Source organism: Glycine max, chromosome 4 (assembly GCF_000004515.6).
Source record: "Glycine max cultivar Williams 82 chromosome 4, Glycine_max_v4.0, whole genome shotgun sequence".
In the NCBI taxonomy this organism is placed as follows: domain Eukaryota; kingdom Viridiplantae; phylum Streptophyta; class Magnoliopsida; order Fabales; family Fabaceae; genus Glycine; species Glycine max.
Window position 1 is genome coordinate 9,081,196 of NC_016091.4, and position 19,921 is coordinate 9,101,116.

Genomic DNA, 19,921 nt, shown 5'->3' on the forward strand with positions numbered 1-19,921 from the left:
TTGGTTGTTTGATAAATAAATTTTTTCTAATAATATTTAGTATTTTTAAAAATACTATTTTAAGTACATTTTTTAAAAAATGCTGACAAATACTTTTAGTATTTTTTTATCCTTAAAATATCTATTAAATTTGTTATCATCCTTTTTTAAATAAAATATAATTTTTTTCACTAATTCACACGTCTAAAGTATCGCCATTATTGTTCACACAATTTTTTTTACTCTTTTTTATAATTTATTTTAAACTTGATTAAAAATATTTCAATATAAAGTATAAGATTAACAGTAGACTACATAATATGAAATAATGTAGTAATTAAAAATAAAAATAATTTATCTATAAATGAAAAATACAAGAACAGTTTAAAACTAATTTTAAAAAATTAAATTATAACACCTAAAAATATACTTTTATTCATAAAATGAAATTGAAGTTATATAAAAAAATCATAAAAATATGTTTATTTATGTTATTTTACCTTTTCAGTTATTTCACTAAATAATTTTACCAAAATATTTATGATTTAATTAGTTAGTTTAACAACTTTTAATTATCAACAAACTTTTTAACTGTTTTTGCTAAACATAGCTCATCAAACTCAACATTAATCATGGAGTCTTGTTAATTAGTGTCATCTTAAGAAATTTAAAATAAAAAAATTCTATTGGAAATCAGATTAAAAATATATTAAATATGACAATAAAAATATATTAATGAAACAATTTAATAAAAAATTTCTATTTTGAATTTTAGCTGGTGCCCCAATAACACTCCTTATCATTAGTTGAAACATTTTGCAATTTGATGCTCATCATAGGACCAATAAAACTTTTTTCAGTCACACAAACCTACATTTTTTGTCATCATTTTTTCACAGAACTACTTGTATACTTTTCGTTTGATTCCAACGGTCTAGTATGGAAAAACAACATCGATTACCATTAACACAATATTACAATATCGATTATAATTAACATAATATTATCAGAAAGATAAATCAATTTTCACCATTCCAGCATCACGATATTCCTGATAACTAGAGTTCAATGTTAATTGGAACATGCCCAAAAAAGAAACAACAAAATACTTTCTCTTATTAAGAACTGCATTGTTGATTGCAAATGAGCTTATATGGAATATTTGGTATCGTATATTCTGTTATACGGTATATTGTTAGGTGAATGCCTATCCAATTAGAACCCCAAAATGGCCCGTGAAGAACAAGAAATCAAGTTCTTCTAATCACACACTTACTAGAAAGCGACGACTAAACCAAACGTCGCTGTCAATATGTTCAAACAAATTGTCGATATATCAATGAATATAAAAAGGATGAGAGAGAGAGAAAGAGGAGAACCTAATCAGTGGCATATCTGAGATTCCCCTTCAATACGCAGAAAAACAAACAATATGTAAGTTGCTTTCTTTGTTCTTAGTCAAAAGACTCAAGAAATTGATCGAGTTAATTTAAAGAAAGAAACACTACCATGACATAAGGCTGGAAAAGTTACCAAGTGATATTTCCGATCGCCGTTTATTAATCATTTGCCTAGTGAAATGAAATCAATCCAAGATGTGGGTCACAGTCACGGAAAGCATAAAGATTAAAAGACCATAGACCTCTGTAATGCTAGTGCCAATGCCAAACAAAGACCATTGGGGGCGACGCAAAAAGTCCATCAAAAGTGAATTTGTCTTAAAACAAAGCAGAATAAATTGGTTATCTTTTTTCCTTTTAAATATGCTTGCATTTAGTAAATTGAATACATTCAATTACTTAAAAAAATTGGAAGAAAAAGCTAATGCTGATGTTAAAAGATTAGGTTTTTTTTTTGTTATAACGTAAAAAAAAGCATTAGTTTTAGTTAAGTTAACAAAAAAGGAAATAAAATTTAATAAAAGAACTATTATATTAACTATAAAAAAAATAGATAATATTAACAAGTGAACTATATGCATAAGGTGTCACGGGATATGGGTCATTTGTAAATCCTATTTGACTCAAATTGTTTCAAACAATTTAGTTTGAATCATTTACATATTTAGGTCAAAACTGAACTAATCAAAATCGTTTATACAGAGATTGAGTTCATGGATTTAAATTTATAGATTCATTGATTCGTTAACTCAACCTGTGAATCCGTAATTAAAATATAAATTTTATTATACATATTAAAAACTAAAAAAATAATTTGACAATTAGGAAAGATGGGATACTGCATTATTTCCTTTAGTGCTTTTAATAAAATATTAACAATTTAATATGTTGGTGGTTACAAACACCGAAACATGTTACACTAATAAAATTAGAAACACATTTGCATTTTAACACATTATATTTTAACGCTTGATGCTTCATTGTAATCAAAATGTTAATGATTTGCAAGTTAAAATAAATGAAATAGAAAAGATTGAATCATGTGTGTAATCTCTCTTTTTTATATTTGTATAAAATATCAATTAATTTTTGTGTTAATAGGGTTTTGTTTAAATTGTTAGAGTTGTTTGGTTTGACTTTTAAATACTGTTAATATTAAGACTCCAAGTATTGGAACTACTAGTGTTAAAATTTCTTAAGGTTTCAGCAAATCTGGTTCTAATAAATCTGGTTGCAACAAAGTTTATAGTAAGAAATTAGTTGGTAAAAAATAGTTATAATTCCGACTATTATAGTAAACATCGTCGAAGAATATTTTATTTTAATTTGTATTAATCTATTTTAGAATATTATGTTGATGATATTAAATGAATCAATTTTACTATTTTCAGACATTTGATAATATTGTGTTAATTGTATTAAATATTTGGATGAATCATGATATAAAATAGTAATTCTGAGAAAAAAAAGATCAAATTAATGTATAACATATTGGTCCAAACTAAACCGAACCAAACCGTTTTTAAATGTGATGGATTGAGTTTGGTTTTAAAAAAATGTGAATATTGAATCCAATTAAACCGATCAAATTTGATTAAATTGAGTCTTAAATTTGATCGAAATCAGCCTCAAATAATCCAAGAACATCCCTATACGTGCATTGTTTAAAAAGTATCATGCATATATTTTTTTTCTTCTTCTCACATGTATCATCTTTCAAAAGTATAATGAAGGCACGATCGAATATCAAACATGAACATTTCTTCTAACGAAAATTCGAATCTTGATTCACTGCATTACAAAAATTAGTCCCTTCCCCTATACAATCCCCACTTAGTAAAGTATATTCCTTTTTTTAAGCATGTTTTTTTTACTACTTTTTGAAGCATAGAGTATTTGAAAACTTGTAATGAATTTAAGAAATAAAATTATTTTGAAAGTTTAGAAATAAGGAATTTAGTGAAAATTGATTAAATATAATAAATTTTATGACATGTGACGTTCATATTTGAAATGGAAAAAATAAGATTCTTTTCATTTTAAATAAAATTAAATGTTATGATTGATGGGTTTTAAATTAAAAAATAATTTCATTAATTAAATTTGTTAAAATTTTGAATACAAGTGAAATTTTGAGAATTTTATGTAAAAACTTTATGAGAAACTAATTTTATTTAATTTAAAAACTAACCCAAAACATTTAAAAATTAAAATTATATATACCCAACTAAAAGGATAAAAATGAAATAAAATCTTGAATTTTAAATTATATCCAACTAAAATGTTAAAACTATACAATAGTATCTCTCACAATTTCCTTAAATAAGGGATTTGGTTTGAATCTTGTGAATGAAAAAAAAAATTAAGAGAAGAGACCCCTTAAATATGGTCAATCAAGTTCTTCCATTAGTCATTTGTAAAGTTTATGGATATTTTACCACAATCTCATGATAACCCAAAAAAATATCTTACTTACAATTAACTTAATTGTACTTATTGACTTCAAAACAAATTAATAGTACTTATAACACACTCCAAAAGTATTATTAGTTTATTGTATGTCCGTCTAATTATGTGTTTGTAGATAATTTTTCGTAAAGACAATTAAAAAGAGGATTCAATGATAAAAGTTTGGGGTTCAATTGAAAAAAAAAATTAAAGTCCTGATTGAAAATTGATGAAAAAAATATGGAAATTGGTAGAATGAATAAACCTTATAAAAATAATAATAATAATTTTGCATGTTGACCTTTTCTTCATGTAAATTGCTTCAACTAGGGGTGGTAATGAATCAAATTAACTTAAAAATAGTTTAAAACTCAATTCGATAATTAGTTTATTGAATTTGGTTCATGAATTATATGAGTAAATTTGAGTTAAAAAAGTGAACTTGTTAAATAAACAAGTATAATTTGATTCATTATGATTCAAAGAATCAATATATATATATATATATATATTATATATATATATATATATATATATATATATATATATATATATAAAGTTTATAAATATTTAGATTTTCAATTATTTTATACATGCAGGATGGGTTAATTTTTATTTATGTAAACTTTGATTATAATTATGTTTTTTTAGATGATACTTTATGGTCCTACAAAATTAATAGAATAAATTTAGTTTTAATTTTTTTAAAAAAATTAAATAATTATTTATCTAAAATCTACTAATAAAAATTAAAAAATAAAATATGTAAGATTTAAAAAAAAAAATACTTTGGATTCATGTAATTTAAGATAATAAATTAAATTAAACTGTTTACGAACTTAAACCGAAATAAGTTAAAGTTAAAAAAAGATTTGTCAAGTTTAAATCAAACTTTCAACAACTAACTATTAATGCGTCAAGTCAAATTGAAATGAGTTTGGCTGAGAGTTTGGATCATTTTGAGTCCTAACTTGGCCAGCATTGGTGACGTTTTTAACGGATAGAATGTCATCTAGCCACGGATCGACTTCTATAAAGACTTTTATTTATTTTAGTTTTAATTCCGACCTCTATAAAGCTCTATTGACTAAAATTTGGTATATTCTTTGTTTCTAACCCCTTTTATTCATGAATCATGTCACTATCCGCTATGCATATTTATAATTTTACCATATGCTGCGTTAATTGCAAGCTTTTATTTTAATATAAGTTTTAAACCTAGGATGTAATTCTCTAGTCTCTTTTTATTTATGAAAATAATATACAATTCAAGAAATATAGTTTATATTTTTTATTGATGTAATTTTAAATTTTTAATATGACTTTTACTATTTCTCTTTTATTTATGTTAAGTTTATAAATATTTAGAAATTTAAGTAGAAATTATGGTATAACTAAAAGGATAGATATTAATGTTGTATTGAACTTTAAATGAAAATATAATAAATATATATATATATATATATATATATATATATATATATATATATATATATATATATATATATATATATATATATATATATATATATATTCTTCTAAAAGTGGATAGATATAAATAAATATAGAGGGAGTAGTTATCTAAAATTATCAAATCAACATTTTCCTTTGCAAGAGTAATATTCAAATCATCCAAAAAGAGTACTTATCTTACAATGGGAAGTAAGTCTCTAAATTTCAAATAAATTGATAATGTTAAAAAGTTATACTTTAATTTTTTTATAATTTTTTATAAATCTTGATATATTTTCATTTACTTTATACAAAAGGGTAAATAAACACAATTTCTACATCTCTATTTCTTTCTTAATCTTAAGATAATCGTTAAATAGAATTTTCATTTTTTAATGATTAAAATAAAAATTAAAAATTCAATATTTTTATATTAAATATTTTTATTTATTTTTTAAACTAGAATGTTGGTAAAATTCATGTGGTTTGCCTAAATAAAACCTTATCGCATATATTTTAAAAAAAAAATTCTTTTTCAATGGAGTTTGGATTGAAAATATAAATGGTAGCCCAACCACACTTACATTTAAAGGGGATCTTAAACCTCAAATATAACAATATAACTATGCATAATCTAATAAATACAAAAATACATAATAAGTTTTTTTTTTTAAGTAAGGGGGAAGACCCCCAAATAAATCAACATTAAAATCTACGAGAAAACACACTAACAATTACATTAGTTAAAACAACATTCAAAATAAAACTAGGAATAAAATCAATCTTTGTGATAATCAATTCATTAAATATCCCCACCCCCCACCAACATACACCAATTAAAGCTATATATGCCTATTTTTTGCGTTTTGTTGCAAACACGGGATGGTGACGGTTAGGGATGAATCTATGGGGGTGATCGATCATTAAGCCATTATCGTTGTATTTCAACAAAAGCGTTAATGGTGTCTGATGTCATGATAATTTCGTTGTCCACTACTACAAAAAAGATATTTAATGACGATTAATAGAGGCAATCAACGATGGTTACAAACCGTTTTTATATCCAATGTTGTTGAAAGTTGAGACCTTTAACAACGGTTATAAAATAATCGTTGTAAAAAAGTTAAACTTTCTATGACGGTTGTCAACAAATAACTGTCTTAGAAAGTATTTTTTTAAGACAATTATTATCTGAAATTGTCTTAAAAAGTCTTAGAAAGTGAACTTTTTAAAACGGATCCTAACTCACAATCGTCTTAGAAAGTATTTTTTCTAAGACGTTTATTACCTAAATCGTCTTAGAAATTCAAATGACTACCAAATTTACACTGGTTTTCTAAAAATTTACCAAATTACAAACAAACAATCAAACGCGTGTAATATTTAACATGCAACATGTCCATAAAATATTAATTACAGTCCATATCATTGTAGGGGTGTCCAATTTCTCTGCAAAAAAACTTGCATTCCCCATAATAAACTTTATATGCACAATATCTTCGCAGATTCACAACATGAATAACAAACATGCCTAGAATTAAAATTTCCATAAGATAAAAAATAAGTTATCTGAAACTATGTTCTCATTTGAGAAACCTACTAATTCCAAATCCCAAGATCAAACAGATAATTCAATAAAACTAACTACAAGTGTTTGGGGTGAAGTTTGATAAAGCCCTATCACAATTGTGAACAATATAATAAGAACTTCAAATACCAAACAATTATCTTATGTTTGTTTATTAGTTCCAATGTTAATTAAAGCAACATCAATCAGACTTCTAAACATGGTATATGCACCCTATTAAGTGCTTAAGAATTCATACCTATGTATTTGAGAGTTACAGGCAGTGTACTTTCTTTTAATATGTCATGTACCCATGTATATATATATGTGAGTGTTTGCATTTAGCTTTATCTTTGATTAAACATGAGGAACCCATATATTTATTAAAAGAAATCTACGAAGCATAAAGTTTTCTATGTTATGTATGCTTTATCCGTATTGTCATTTCATAAATGTATGTACATGGATGGGTCAAGGGAGAGTGTATAGTACCAAGTAATGCGACGATGCTGGGGGTGTCAATTCCTATGGCACCAAACTTGTCAAGAACTACAAAAATAGACTTATTGTGATTTGGGCGGAACAGCTCAACCACATTAGTTTTGCTCTTTCTACCATCCTTTCTTCCAGTTTTAAGAAGGATATGGGGACCTCGTAGTTGCATGCAACACATCAAATTAATTCATTCATTATAAGAATAATTAACAGATAAACTATTAAAGCAGTTAATTGCTAAAACAAATCTAGACCAAATAAGTCTCCAACTACTTATCCCCACACTAAAAATAGATTGATCTTTCTAGAATTATGGACAGGGTATATGTACATGGACTTTAATTAATTAACTTTCAAAAGGGAACTTTGTTAAAAGAGGAAACAAAACAGATCTAGTAGGAAACAGAACAGAACAAAAAAGAAAGGGACAAGCTGGGAGGAGTAAATTATCAAAACAATGCCATCTCTGGTAGAGAGAACGAGGATATCAGCACAGGAAACAACTCTTGGGCATTCTCTTTCCAAAGCTTCTTTGATGGTCTCAATGTACCTAAAATTTCTCGACTCAAAGTTTTTATTTGTTTCCTTCTCAGACAAGCTCCTTCTTGTGGAGTCCAGTAATAGTGAAGCATCACAACTCTACCCTCACACAAAAAAAGAAGTAAAGAACAAATACTTTCATATATAAAAAATTAACTGACAAAAAAGAATGACGAACATGCACCTTGCAAACACAGAACAAAAACCAAGCTTAATTACCTGAACAACACAATCATGGAAGATGTTTCTGAGCCAGGAGAAAGTAGTGTTCTTGTGGCGCTTGTAGAGAAGCTTGACTTGTTCTGTGATGATGTCTTCAGCCTGAGGGCATGATTAAGGCCATTATCTTGCCCTTCCTCCGCAACAGAAGGACTCAGTGACAGTGCTGAAACTCATATTAACACAACCAAAAAGGTTAAACCCTTGGGAGCCATTCTCTTCACTCTTCGCTCTTCCTCACTCACCCGCTTCTACTTAAATAATAAAGTAGTAGTAGTAATGCAAATAAAATACTACTGTAGTCTGTATGAGATATGAGAGAGCTTTGGTAGGGTAAATTTGAGTTTTAAGCTAGAGTAATATACTATATACAAATATTTCATTATTTTTAAACATCTTTTAATATTTTTCATTTTTTTTTATCTTTCTCTTATTGTCCTATAATAAATTTTATCTTATATTTTTTATTTTCTTTTTAAATGTTGCCTAGGAATTAAGATGCCCATTAAACTTTTTTCTTTGAACTATAGGTTAAAGCGTGATGTTGATGCTTTCATCATGATCCAACACCACAAACAACTCACTATGAGTTAGTCTTTATGTCTCAATACTCTCTTTTTAGATGTTGCCTACGAATTAGGGTGTTTATTTTAATTTTTTAATGTAATATAATTATTTTTTCTTACTCATATCTCTTATAATATTAATAATATAAATTATAAAAAAATTAATGATAATAAATTTAATTTTATAAAATTATAATTATCTTATATTTATTTATTATTTTTTTTAATTTAAATAAAATAATCTAACTACAGTAGTTAATCAATTTTCACAATTAAACGCAAATCATGATAAAATAAAGAAATTCACTACCTCCTCATATTGTAAGGCTGCATCTACAGTTTTGCTACCTAGTAAAAAACAAAGAAACACAATTACGCATTCAATGTTCATACAAAAATGTTCATTCATTTGTAAGTATAAAACATCATTTTAGTTGGCTTATTAATCTCCTTACTTCAAAATTCCATAAATTCCTATATTGGTATTTAATATAATTAAATGATATTAAGTACAAGCCACTAACCGCTACTTCACCTGTCAGTCCTAGCATATTTGATTCACTTGATATTCTATACTTAATAAAAATTAGTATTAAAATTATAAACATTGCCCTAAGAAATACTAGCACAATATCAAAACAACAAAGATGATGGTCACAAGTCCTTTTGTTTTTGCTACAAATACTAGCACAATAGCACTAGTTTGTAACTCGGTTTCTTTTTTCTTTTCCTTGTGCATTGTAAGAACTCTACTTTGCCCTAAGAAGGTGATCCTAAAATGAACCTATTTTCACTAAATACCCTCCCTAGGGAAGTCAGAACTATTACTCATCATCACACAAACAATACTACTAAGTCTAGGTGAAAGATATGATCATAGTTCAATGACTTCAATCATCTCACTTAAGTTTATAGTTTAACTTCCCATTATTGCTTCTCCAAGCAATTTTAATTAAACAACATTAAAATTGATTAAAAAAGAAGATAAAACATGCTTTTGTTTAACTTTTCCTTATAGAAAATAGCCTAAATGATATCATTAAGTTCTAAATTATTTGCTTTCAGCCGTCAAAGTCTAAAAAGAGCAAGAACTATAGGTCCACCATTGAATGTTCTTGTTCACCTTCCTTTGCTTAGTTATTTTGTTAGTTTCTAAGGTTTGCAAAGAATTCAATAAAGATTTTGACAATAAACTTTTGTCTATCATAGTTTTGTACACTGTAAACTATTTCTCTTTAAGGAATTTAAATCAAGTCTCTAAACAAATGTCAAGCTCAATCATCAGTTATAATAAGTTGCTTAGTATATAATGAAGAATCGTTATGCATCTTGTCTTCCAGACAAGAACATGGCATGAACATTAGATCATGCATGCAATTGTAAAACAGTTTCAGAACTGAAAACCATAACTAAATAAATATTTCCAGTTCCTACCAATTCCATGAAACAAGGAATGGATCAACCCCTTTTTCAGTAAAGAGCAAAGCACTTGCTGCATATCGTAATAATCGTTGCTTTAGACCAGATTCATATATTAAGCTACAAACACAATGGTTGATAGTGCAGGGTAAATGATTTAGAATTTTATAGTTAATCATTAGAAAAATAACCACAGTATAGAATTAGATAAGGAAAAGCATAAACTAATGTAAAGTAATACAAAAGAAATACATTTACAGAAACAGAGAAGACGTAGATCTCTCTCTCTCCCTCTCTCTCTCTCTCTCTCTCTCTCTAGGGAATTATCGCTTCCAAAGTTCAAGAGGAAAATTTCAATTATTCAACACCAATCTTCTATTTTATTGTGCTAATTGCTAAAACACCCAATTCAACTCACTAAGACACCAAAAATCTTTATGCAATTTCATATTTTTAAAAATAAAGTAAACGAAATCAAATCAATTAACTTCATTTCAAGCCACTCCTAAACCCTAAACCAACAAATCACATACCAGTATCACATCCACAAACGCATATTCTTTGCACGTTATCTGCGAGAAACGCATCATCAAGAGGCACTAGAACGGGTCCATCGTTATAGCTCAAACTCCTTTTTTCCAACTTCCTTAAAAAATGAGAATATCGATAATCACAATTTGAGGCAAAAAAACATTTAATTTCCAATTTGGCGAAGAAGAGAAAGGGGTTACCCCTTAACGGCGGAACGAACATTGTCAATTTTAGTTGTGCTTGAAGGTTTTAGGGTTACCTCGACTAGAAGCAACATTAGAGTGACTTAAGAAAGATTAAGGTGAGAAATGAGAGTTTATAGAGTAGAGAGAGTGTGAGGGAGGAAGTGTACCAGGGACAAGAACTTTGTCCTCGGGAATAGGAAGTGGGTGTTGGTAAGCAGCACCGTTTTGGTCGGTTGTGAGCTCCGTCTCCATGAGAGCACTCATTTTGCTACTTGGAAGTCGAAACTAATTTTTGCAGGAGTGAGGGAAGGAGATGAGAAATGGAACCAACCACGGTTTTCTTTTCTTTCAAAATGTAGCTACCATTAGTACTTTCGAAAAGCTTATTCAAAGACGATTAATATGAAAAAATCATTTTTGTATCACCATATCAACTATGACGATCTTTGTCAACCCATTGTACTCCATAAATTCATTATTGAAGATGATTATTAAATAACCGTCGTTGTATACTTTCATAAAAATTACTAGAATACCACTGTGAATCCTTCAACGAGGTTTTGGTTGTTAACCATCGTAGTTAGTGTGTCGTAAAAAAGCTTTATTGTAATAGTGATCGCTGTAAAGGGTGACGTTAAATTGCAACCTAGCTATCATTGTAATCAAGAAAAAAGTGTAAAACTGCAATGGAAGGAAGGTTTCAAAGCTTTGTGAGGGTATTATGATCTTGACGTTCTAGAAATGAGAGGAAGGTTACAAGCTCTTTAGAGGATTGAGAGAATAGAAGGCTATAAAGGTATCAAGATTCAAGACGAGGTGATGACTTTGCTTGCTAACCGACATGATAAAATGAGAAAACACAACGCAAGAGGTTATAATTTTTTTCTTTACTTAATTAAAATCATTGTAATTATAGGCATGTTATATCATGTAAATAGAAACATTATTTCGTATATTTATTGAATTAAAAATGTAACTAATAAGACACACAGTTTCAACATCTCTTACATTGTTATAACACGTTCATCACTCTCCTAAAGAATGAACACGATAAATCCCACGATTAAATAATCTAGAAGGAACTCATATTTATTCTAGAAGTTACAAAAATAATTTTTAAAAATAAACTACCATTATATACCTTAAAAGTATATAGCACTATTACATTAATTTTTGAAATTAAGACAATTCTAAATGAGCCTTTAAAAGTATAATCCAAAAATTATATAATTCAATTTTTTTTTCAAAAAGTGTGACTTAACCATTAATTTTAACATATGTTTGGAAACTGAAATGACCCACAGTGATTAAATTTAGAGATTTAGACTAAACAATTGATTTTTCTTAAAAAATTATTTAATATTTTCTTGATTTCAAAAATCAATATGACAACACTATATATTTTCAAAGACTAGTGGTTTAGTGTTTTCCTTACTTTAATTTCTTCCTTTCTTAAAAAGCAATACAACAGGGATTAAGAATTTAAGTTTATAGGAATAGCCATTTATGTTATATATATATATATTATATATATATATATATATATATATATATATATATATATATAATATTATATATACTTTTTTTCTTCTTTTCTGTTATATCACCATTATCATATCGTCATTCTCTTGCTATCTAAATAAATATGAGTATGAATCTTTTAATTTTCCTTCAACTATTTCCAATTCGATCATTCTTTAAAAACATATATTCAAATATATCTATTTGTTTTATAGTATAAAACATAAAGTGTTTTTTTTTCGAGAGTTAAAACTTAAGCTATACTTTTATTGTATGCCTATTATTAAAAATAGATAAAAAAAATCAAGGTGAATATATATTATTTTTAATAAGTTTAATTACTCATTTAATCTTATAATTACTAAAAATTCCTTTTAATCTCTGTTAAAAAATATTTTCTTTTAATTAAAATTTGTAATTTCTTTTAGTTGTCATTGTAGGATAAAAAAAAATTATAATAACATATATATAGCCCAACAATAATATTAGTATATCAATGGGCCTTCCTGTATTTTCAACTATATAAAGTTAATAAAAATAAACTTTTTTTAAATCCGTTTTTCAGAAAGTAAGAAAAAACTACACGCACAATATACACAGATTCCACCGGAGAATTTGGTCGAAGAGAAATAATTATTACTCAGTAATTTTTTTCAAAAAATAACATAAATTTTACATCTTTTTCCTCTATTTTAATTATATATTTTTTAATTCGTTTCTATTATTTTTTCTTCTGCCCCATCAAACAGACTAAAAGTTACATTGAAGGAATGATAACGTATAACACATAATACCCAGCTTTTTGCAGCTTTTATATTATTTTTTGTTACTAGTCACAAAAGAGAATTGGAGATAATTATGATGAGGATATGGTCAAAAGACCTTTGGAAGTTCGGAAAATCGTTCCATAGAATCACTGACTAGCACAGTACAGAGTAACGGACTTTTGACCAGAATAGGAAAACTGAAAAAGCTTTTGGAAATAGTGAACCCATTAATTACTTGCTTAAAATGCCTAATACCCCCACAACCAAAAACGATCCTGTGGTGGCCATTAAATCAATAAAAATAATCCTATGGTGGTCAAGGACATGGCCTCCTAAAAAGTATACTCTCCAAATTCCAATATTAAATATAAGAAAAAAAATTTATTTTTTTTCATAATTTTGAATATAATTTTTTTAACTATTGTATATAATATTATTTTTAAAATATCTTTTATTTAATTGAGATTATAATTTTAATATTTCTTTTTTATTCTTGTTATGAAGTTCTAATAAAAAATAAATTGAAGAAAAATTTGCTTTTTAATTAATATTAATATAATTAATTAACTTACTTAATTAGTTAACGTGAATTATTTTTTTCCTTGAGATGGAGGACTACTTATATATGTTTACTGTTTCTAAAATATGTAATATTTAATAATTAAGTTCTTTAACTCATAAATAAGAGGATTAATGTGAAAATATCGTACAAAATTTAGAATTAATGTTTCAAATATTTTTTTTTTTAGTTTCTTTTGTGAGTTTAAGATCATTTCTAAATAAAAATACTTTTAGAAAATTTTCTCATTTTCATTAAATCAAGTATCTTTTCTCGTATTGAGTATTCGACTTTTTTTATTCATATTTCTATTCCTTTCAAATAATATTTGTCAATTTTAATAAATTGTATCAAATTTAAAAAATAGTTTTAGATAAACTTCATTTCAAAATTATTATTGGACTATCTGTTCATTATTTGATTCATTTTTGTGGCCGATGATTTATAACTTTTCAGGCGCTAAGTTTAAAAGGATGGAAGTACTTCCGATGGTCGATTTCTCTATGATTGAAAGGTCTAATCTTCTTAATAAGTAAAGTGTCTTAAGTAATAAATCTATTAGGACATCATCTTTGCATATCAAAAGAAAATTAACAATACTCATTTTTGTAAGATAAAATATTAATTTAATATCTATATTTGCCATAATGAACTTATTTAAAATTTGAAATTATAAAAAAAAATAATTATCAATTTATTCTTTGAAATTAGTGTTATTGATTTGTTTAGCTACAAAATTAGCAAATTAGGAAATTCAATTTTTAATATTATAAATTAATTTGGTCAATCGAGTTGAACTATTAAGAATTAAATTGATTTTTTTCCTAATGAAAAATGCCAAATTAATTAATATTATTAATTTTATGTAATAAATTAATATTTTTTAATGAACAAACTGACCAATAATACTAATGTGAGAAACTAAATTAATGTTCTAATCATCATTTTGCATTTATTGTATATTTTAAGATAAGAGAAGCACATGAAACACTCTTTTGACACACTCTTTTAAAAATATATTTTTTGATTGATTAATTTTTTTGAAAACTATAAAATGAGGAGAGAGGAACATTAAGTTAAGTATGATGTAAGACGTACTAAATGTTAAAATTTTCAATAAATTTGAATGAATTGTAAAAGTGTGTCCGAAGTTTTTCCTATGATTTCTATTACAACAGTTACGTTTTTTTTTTTACATCATTTTGTTATTCAACCATCGAATAGATTGAAAATTATGACCACAGAATTTGCGTACAGGCCTGGTGATTGAAATCCTTAACCCTAACGGAATTTCAATTTAATTTTCTCTTATTTTTGTTCTTAGTACCACCCTTTTTGTGGTTTTTGGGTTGTTCTATTTTTGGCCTGGGCATCATTCAACTTGGACATACATGATTTAAGATTCTGTGTCATGGCCAATTCGGTAACAGCCAAGGCAACCGTAACAGGCTTGTTTGACCAGCCACGGCGAGGATAACTCAATTTGAAACTCACCACGTGAATTGCCCCCTTACAAGTTTTTTGTTTGTTAGTTACAAAAAACAAAAACTTCTATTTAATTTCAAACAGTTAAAAACAATTATAATATGCACTTGAATTTATTGCAATTAAATGTTTTTTTTTATCTTCAACTTGTGCCGTAATAAAAGAAATATTTTTAAATATTTTCCTTAAATGCATCATTTACCGGTTCAAATTAATGAACAATTTTAAATAAATATTCAATTAGATTAGTAGCATATTTGGAACCTTTTAAAATCATAATGACTATATAAAAAATTATGATGTCATCATGATTTTTTTTAAAATAACTATATATATTACTTCATATTCACTTTAATTTGATAATTAATTTTAATTCATCCACTACTCTAAAGATATCATAGATGATCTAAAAATTCATTCTTGTGAAATCATATACTTCTACTAAAGAATAAAAATCATTCACTACCGGTTATTAAATAACTCTTTTTCCAGCCATTATCAAGAGAACAATCTAATCTCTAAAAATTAAAAGGACAACTATTCGATAATTTTGTTTCAAAAACTAATTTTAATATATTGGTCCAAAAAACATTTGTTTCATTTTTTGAAATGTAATTTTTTAAGATAAGAGTTTTTTTAGTGTCACCCTCACATCCAATTTGAGCGTGAGTTAATATGATGTGACGAGTGGCAATTCATAGATTAGCAGATAAGAGGATAATTTGTTTATTAAATTTAATACTATACTAGTATATAATTAAGGAAGGAGAGGAAAAACAAAATGCACTAATAAAAATGGGTTTCCCTTCTTTTGCGATTGTTGTCAGTTGTCTTCTTTTAAGCCCCCCAAAAAGCAGCGAAAATAGATTGAGATGTAGTATTTATATTGGCGAAGGGTGTGAGCAGTGAGCAGATGCTTTAAGCTCTAGGGAAAAGTAATATTCTATATCTGCGATAAGAGGAAGACCACCACCACACAACATAGCTCTGCTCAAAAACACAAACACAGTGAGTGAGTGAGTGAGTGTTGGCTAATATGGATAAAAGCTGTGATCCCTCTGCAGACTCTACTAGCACATCCCTTCCTGCCAACCCCAACAACAATAGCAGGGATCAATATCTTCGCCACCTCAACAAGCTTTCTCAAAAGATCTCCAAACCCCTCATTAAGAAACCCACCTTCGACCCTCCTCAGGCCCAAGCCCAAGCCCCAAACCCAAACAATCAGGTGCAGGCGCAGCAGAACCTGCAACATCAGCCGCCGGTGTACAACATCAACAAGAACGACTTCCGTGATGTGGTTCAGAAACTGACGGGCTCACCTGCGCACGACCGTATCTCAACACCGCCTCCCATTCAGCCACCCAAGCCACCGAGTTCGCGTCTGCAGCGGATTCGTCCTCCTCCGTTGCCGCAAATTACTAACCGCCCACCCCCGCTACTCAACCCCACCACCCTCCCCCGCCCTCAACTCCCTAACGCCGTTACCTTCAACAACTTCTCCGTCTTTTCCAGACCCCCCGCGCCGTTATCTCCTCTGCCGCCGTTCCCCACCGTCCACGCGCCTGCTGAGTCACCCATCTCCGCCTACATGCGCGATCTGCAGACTCTCGTCGATTCAAACGCCAGACACTTTTCTGGCTTTTCTCCCTTTCCTCCACCGCCTCAGCCTCAACAAGAGCAACAGCAGCAGCAAGCGATGCTTCCGTCGCAAGCACCGTCGTCGTTTCAGCTGCCGTCTTCGCCTGTGCCGTTTGGGTGTCTGAATTCGCAGCTGGCGTCCTACCCTCTTCTGTCGCCGGGGCTTCTGTTTTCCCCAACTTCTGGTCAGTTAGGGTTTCCGCAGCTTCCGCTTTCGCCGACCGTGCCGGTTCCTAGCCCTCGCTGGAAGGGAATTTGAGAGGGTGAGGTGAGTTTGGGCACAGACATGTCCATTTAGCTCAGCTTTTTTAGGGTTTTTATTTTTGGGTTGTTGTTGTGTTACCTGTACATGGTGCTGGTGCTAGGGGGAATTCAATTTGCGGTGGTTGGACTCCAAGTAGTCAGCTGCTGCTTAGTTTAATTCTGTAAATGGGATATCAAAGACATCAAAAAGGGTACAATTTTGCATTGGTTCATGCTCTCTGCTGTTTGGGGATATGCAAAAACAAATTAGATGTTATACAATTATAGTGGGATTATTATTATTATTATCATTGTCATTATGATGCTGTTTTCAATATAATCAAAATCTTTATTGTCTTCACTGTTGTTCTTCTCTTCTTTTAATTCTGTGTAAATGTCCTAACCATGTTGATATTGTCATTTATTTCTTTGCTGTTTGTCACACAAGCTGATGATAATTGGCAATTCCTTTTGGCACTTCAATTGGTTAGATCATGATAATTGACTGGTTGAATTATAATTGCATGTGTTTTGTTTCGGTGTACATATGTTGTACTATAACACTGCTTGCCTTTTGGATTCATGTTTTTGCTAGTGGCTACATCCCATTCAGTCATACAAGGTTGAAATTCTCCTACAAGGCTAGTAATTTTGCCTGCAAATATACCAGATTTTGGTTTTGATTCTTTTAGCATGCAACTCTATATTAATGCTGCTGCACTGTAATGATCACATCTGCAACTTACTGTAATACAGCACAGCTTAGGCATTTGAATGCTTTTTGAATCACTGTATTACGCGTGTATTTGGTTTGGCCGTTAGCCAATTCAATGCTTGGATTTTACGCAAAAAACATTAAAGTTTTGCTTTGGAGCTTAGCTATCATGACCATGGAAATTAAATTGATTTTTGTTTAACGCACACACCTACACCAACACATGCTACTACTCTCTACACATGTGTTTGAACGCACGTCCACTGGAGATAGACATGCATCTGCAACTTAATGTTATACAGCGCAGCTTAGGCATTTGAATGCTTTTTGAATCACTATATTACACATGTTTGGTTTGGCGGTTAGCCAATTCAATGCGTGGATTTTATGCAAAAACATTAAAGCCGTCCTTTGGATTGAAATTGACGCGGAAAATATCAAAGGACACACACTAAATAGGCATTTTTTTTAATTCTTAAAATGTATTTCTCTTTGTATTCTTATTTTTGGCTAATGCTTCTCAATTTGTGGTCTTGGTTTGCATTTTCAAACATAATATGTTATGACATTGGCTGTGATTTTGTTATTTTCCACATTCTGGGTTGACATTGGTTATGGTTCTTTAAATGCAGTCTTTTTGGTTAAATTTTTATGGTGAAACATTCTTAACTATGATGATTATAAAACAATATATGGAATTTGATCATCAGCATGAATGTCGTTTTGGTGTGATTTGGGGGATCCAAGATGAAGTAGTTTTGAATTTGGATAGCACCATATGTAAAACATTATTTTGTTATAATACTGTGACAAGTTGAAAGGATCTTGCTTCATATCCTTCCTTGCTGCTGTTCCCAAATCTTTTGCATACAATAGGGGGAAAAATAAATTAAGAATTGGGAAACTAATTATAGCTAGTATCTAAGGAGGAAAGGATCATTAGTTTAAACGAAGAGAGTAAATTGCTCTGTTTATTGTTTCACCTGACCTGACTTATATAACCTGGTCCCAGAATTTTATTTTTCTACCAGGCCGTGACAGAAGGAAGCTAGAGAGCACAGCTTTCTGATATTCGGTAAGAATATATGATTGTAGCTAGTTCATCACCAAATATTTGGTAGTTAGTTTTATTAAGCGATTGATGATAAATATTGATTCCCTTAGTTTTGAAAGTGTTCCTTTCATTTGTGTTTGAAGTTTAACTATGGCTTTTAACAGCCAAATTATTGTGACAAGTTTTGATTCTGCTGTTGTTAGAATGTGTTTCTCGCATATGTGGTCGGGATAATTACGAATTTTGTTACACAAAGATTGACAAGCAGAGAAAAAATGCTATGCAATCAGTTTGGATTCATTAAGTAAATTTTCTTTTTCTTTTCCCAGTCCGGCAAGTAGCTGAATGTTATTTGATTTGCAATTTGTCAAAGGACACGCCACATTTGTTTACACTGCTGTTCCTCAATTGGAATTGTACCTTTATATATCCAAACACATGGTGGGCCTTCTGTGCTGGAAATGGACGAATCCTTGTGTAGGAAATGGATTATTGTAAATCTTAGGGGGGCTTGGTTGCAGTGTTTTATGTTTTCATTTTTAAAGAAAATAAAAAATAAAAATATATTTGTTTAAAAATTTAGAAAATATTTTGAAAAATAGGCTGAACTAAAAATAACAAATCGATATTTTCAACCTTTTTTGAAAGAAGTGAAAGCGCGCGGTGACATCTTAAAAAACTTTCTTCTTGATACATTTTTATAAATCTTAAAAATAAAAATAAAAAATGAAACAAAAAATAAACATTCAAATCAAATATCACCTTGGTATCTTACATAAATAGGTAATTACTATTTCCACTTCCCTTTTATTTTATTTATCTAAAAATACCCTTGATAATTATGCCCTATTTTACTGCTACCTGAAGAGATACCTCCCTCTTGTCCAATAATGGCAATTATCATTGGCTCTTCCACTTTTGTCGTAGATGATGGCAATAACAATTTCCTCATCGCATTCCCTTCCGTTGTCGTCGATCTAAACAAAATTTTGTTTGATGATGATCTTATCGACTTGCTGCACCACGCTTTGCCTTGGGTATGAGGGTATCTAATGTGGGTGTTTATGCATTATTGCTCTCAGTGATCCTCTTCTCTCTGTCTCTATGTAAGTGAAAAATGAAAGATGAATTTTTG

At 29.0% G+C, this 19,921-nt stretch overlaps 1 protein-coding gene and 1 pseudogene across 4 annotated transcripts; one reads left to right on the forward strand and one right to left on the reverse strand.

Annotated features, from left to right (window-relative positions):
* Positions 1-6,897: 6,897 nt before the first annotated feature.
* On the reverse strand, positions 6,898-8,754 carry LOC100776911 (peroxidase 42-like; annotated as a pseudogene).
* Positions 8,755-15,928: 7,174 nt separating this feature from the next.
* On the forward strand, positions 15,929-19,271 carry LOC100777442 (VQ motif-containing protein 9). 4 transcript variants are annotated; one of them, XR_005891239.1, is made up of 3 exons: positions 15,929-17,042; positions 18,745-18,807; positions 19,116-19,271. XR_005891239.1 is itself a non-coding variant. In XM_041015129.1 (2 exons), exon 1 carries the CDS (start codon positions 16,170-16,172, stop codon positions 17,031-17,033), a length of 864 nt encoding a protein of 287 aa, XP_040871063.1. In that variant the 5' UTR covers positions 15,929-16,169; the 3' UTR covers positions 17,034-17,042; positions 18,745-19,271. The 4 variants fall into 4 exon arrangements, 2 of the variants coding, with proteins under 2 accessions (XP_040871063.1, XP_040871064.1); XR_005891240.1 differs by having other exon boundaries at positions 18,764-18,807; XM_041015129.1 differs by having other exon boundaries at positions 18,745-19,271.
* The last annotated feature ends 650 nt before the right edge of the window (positions 19,272-19,921 follow it).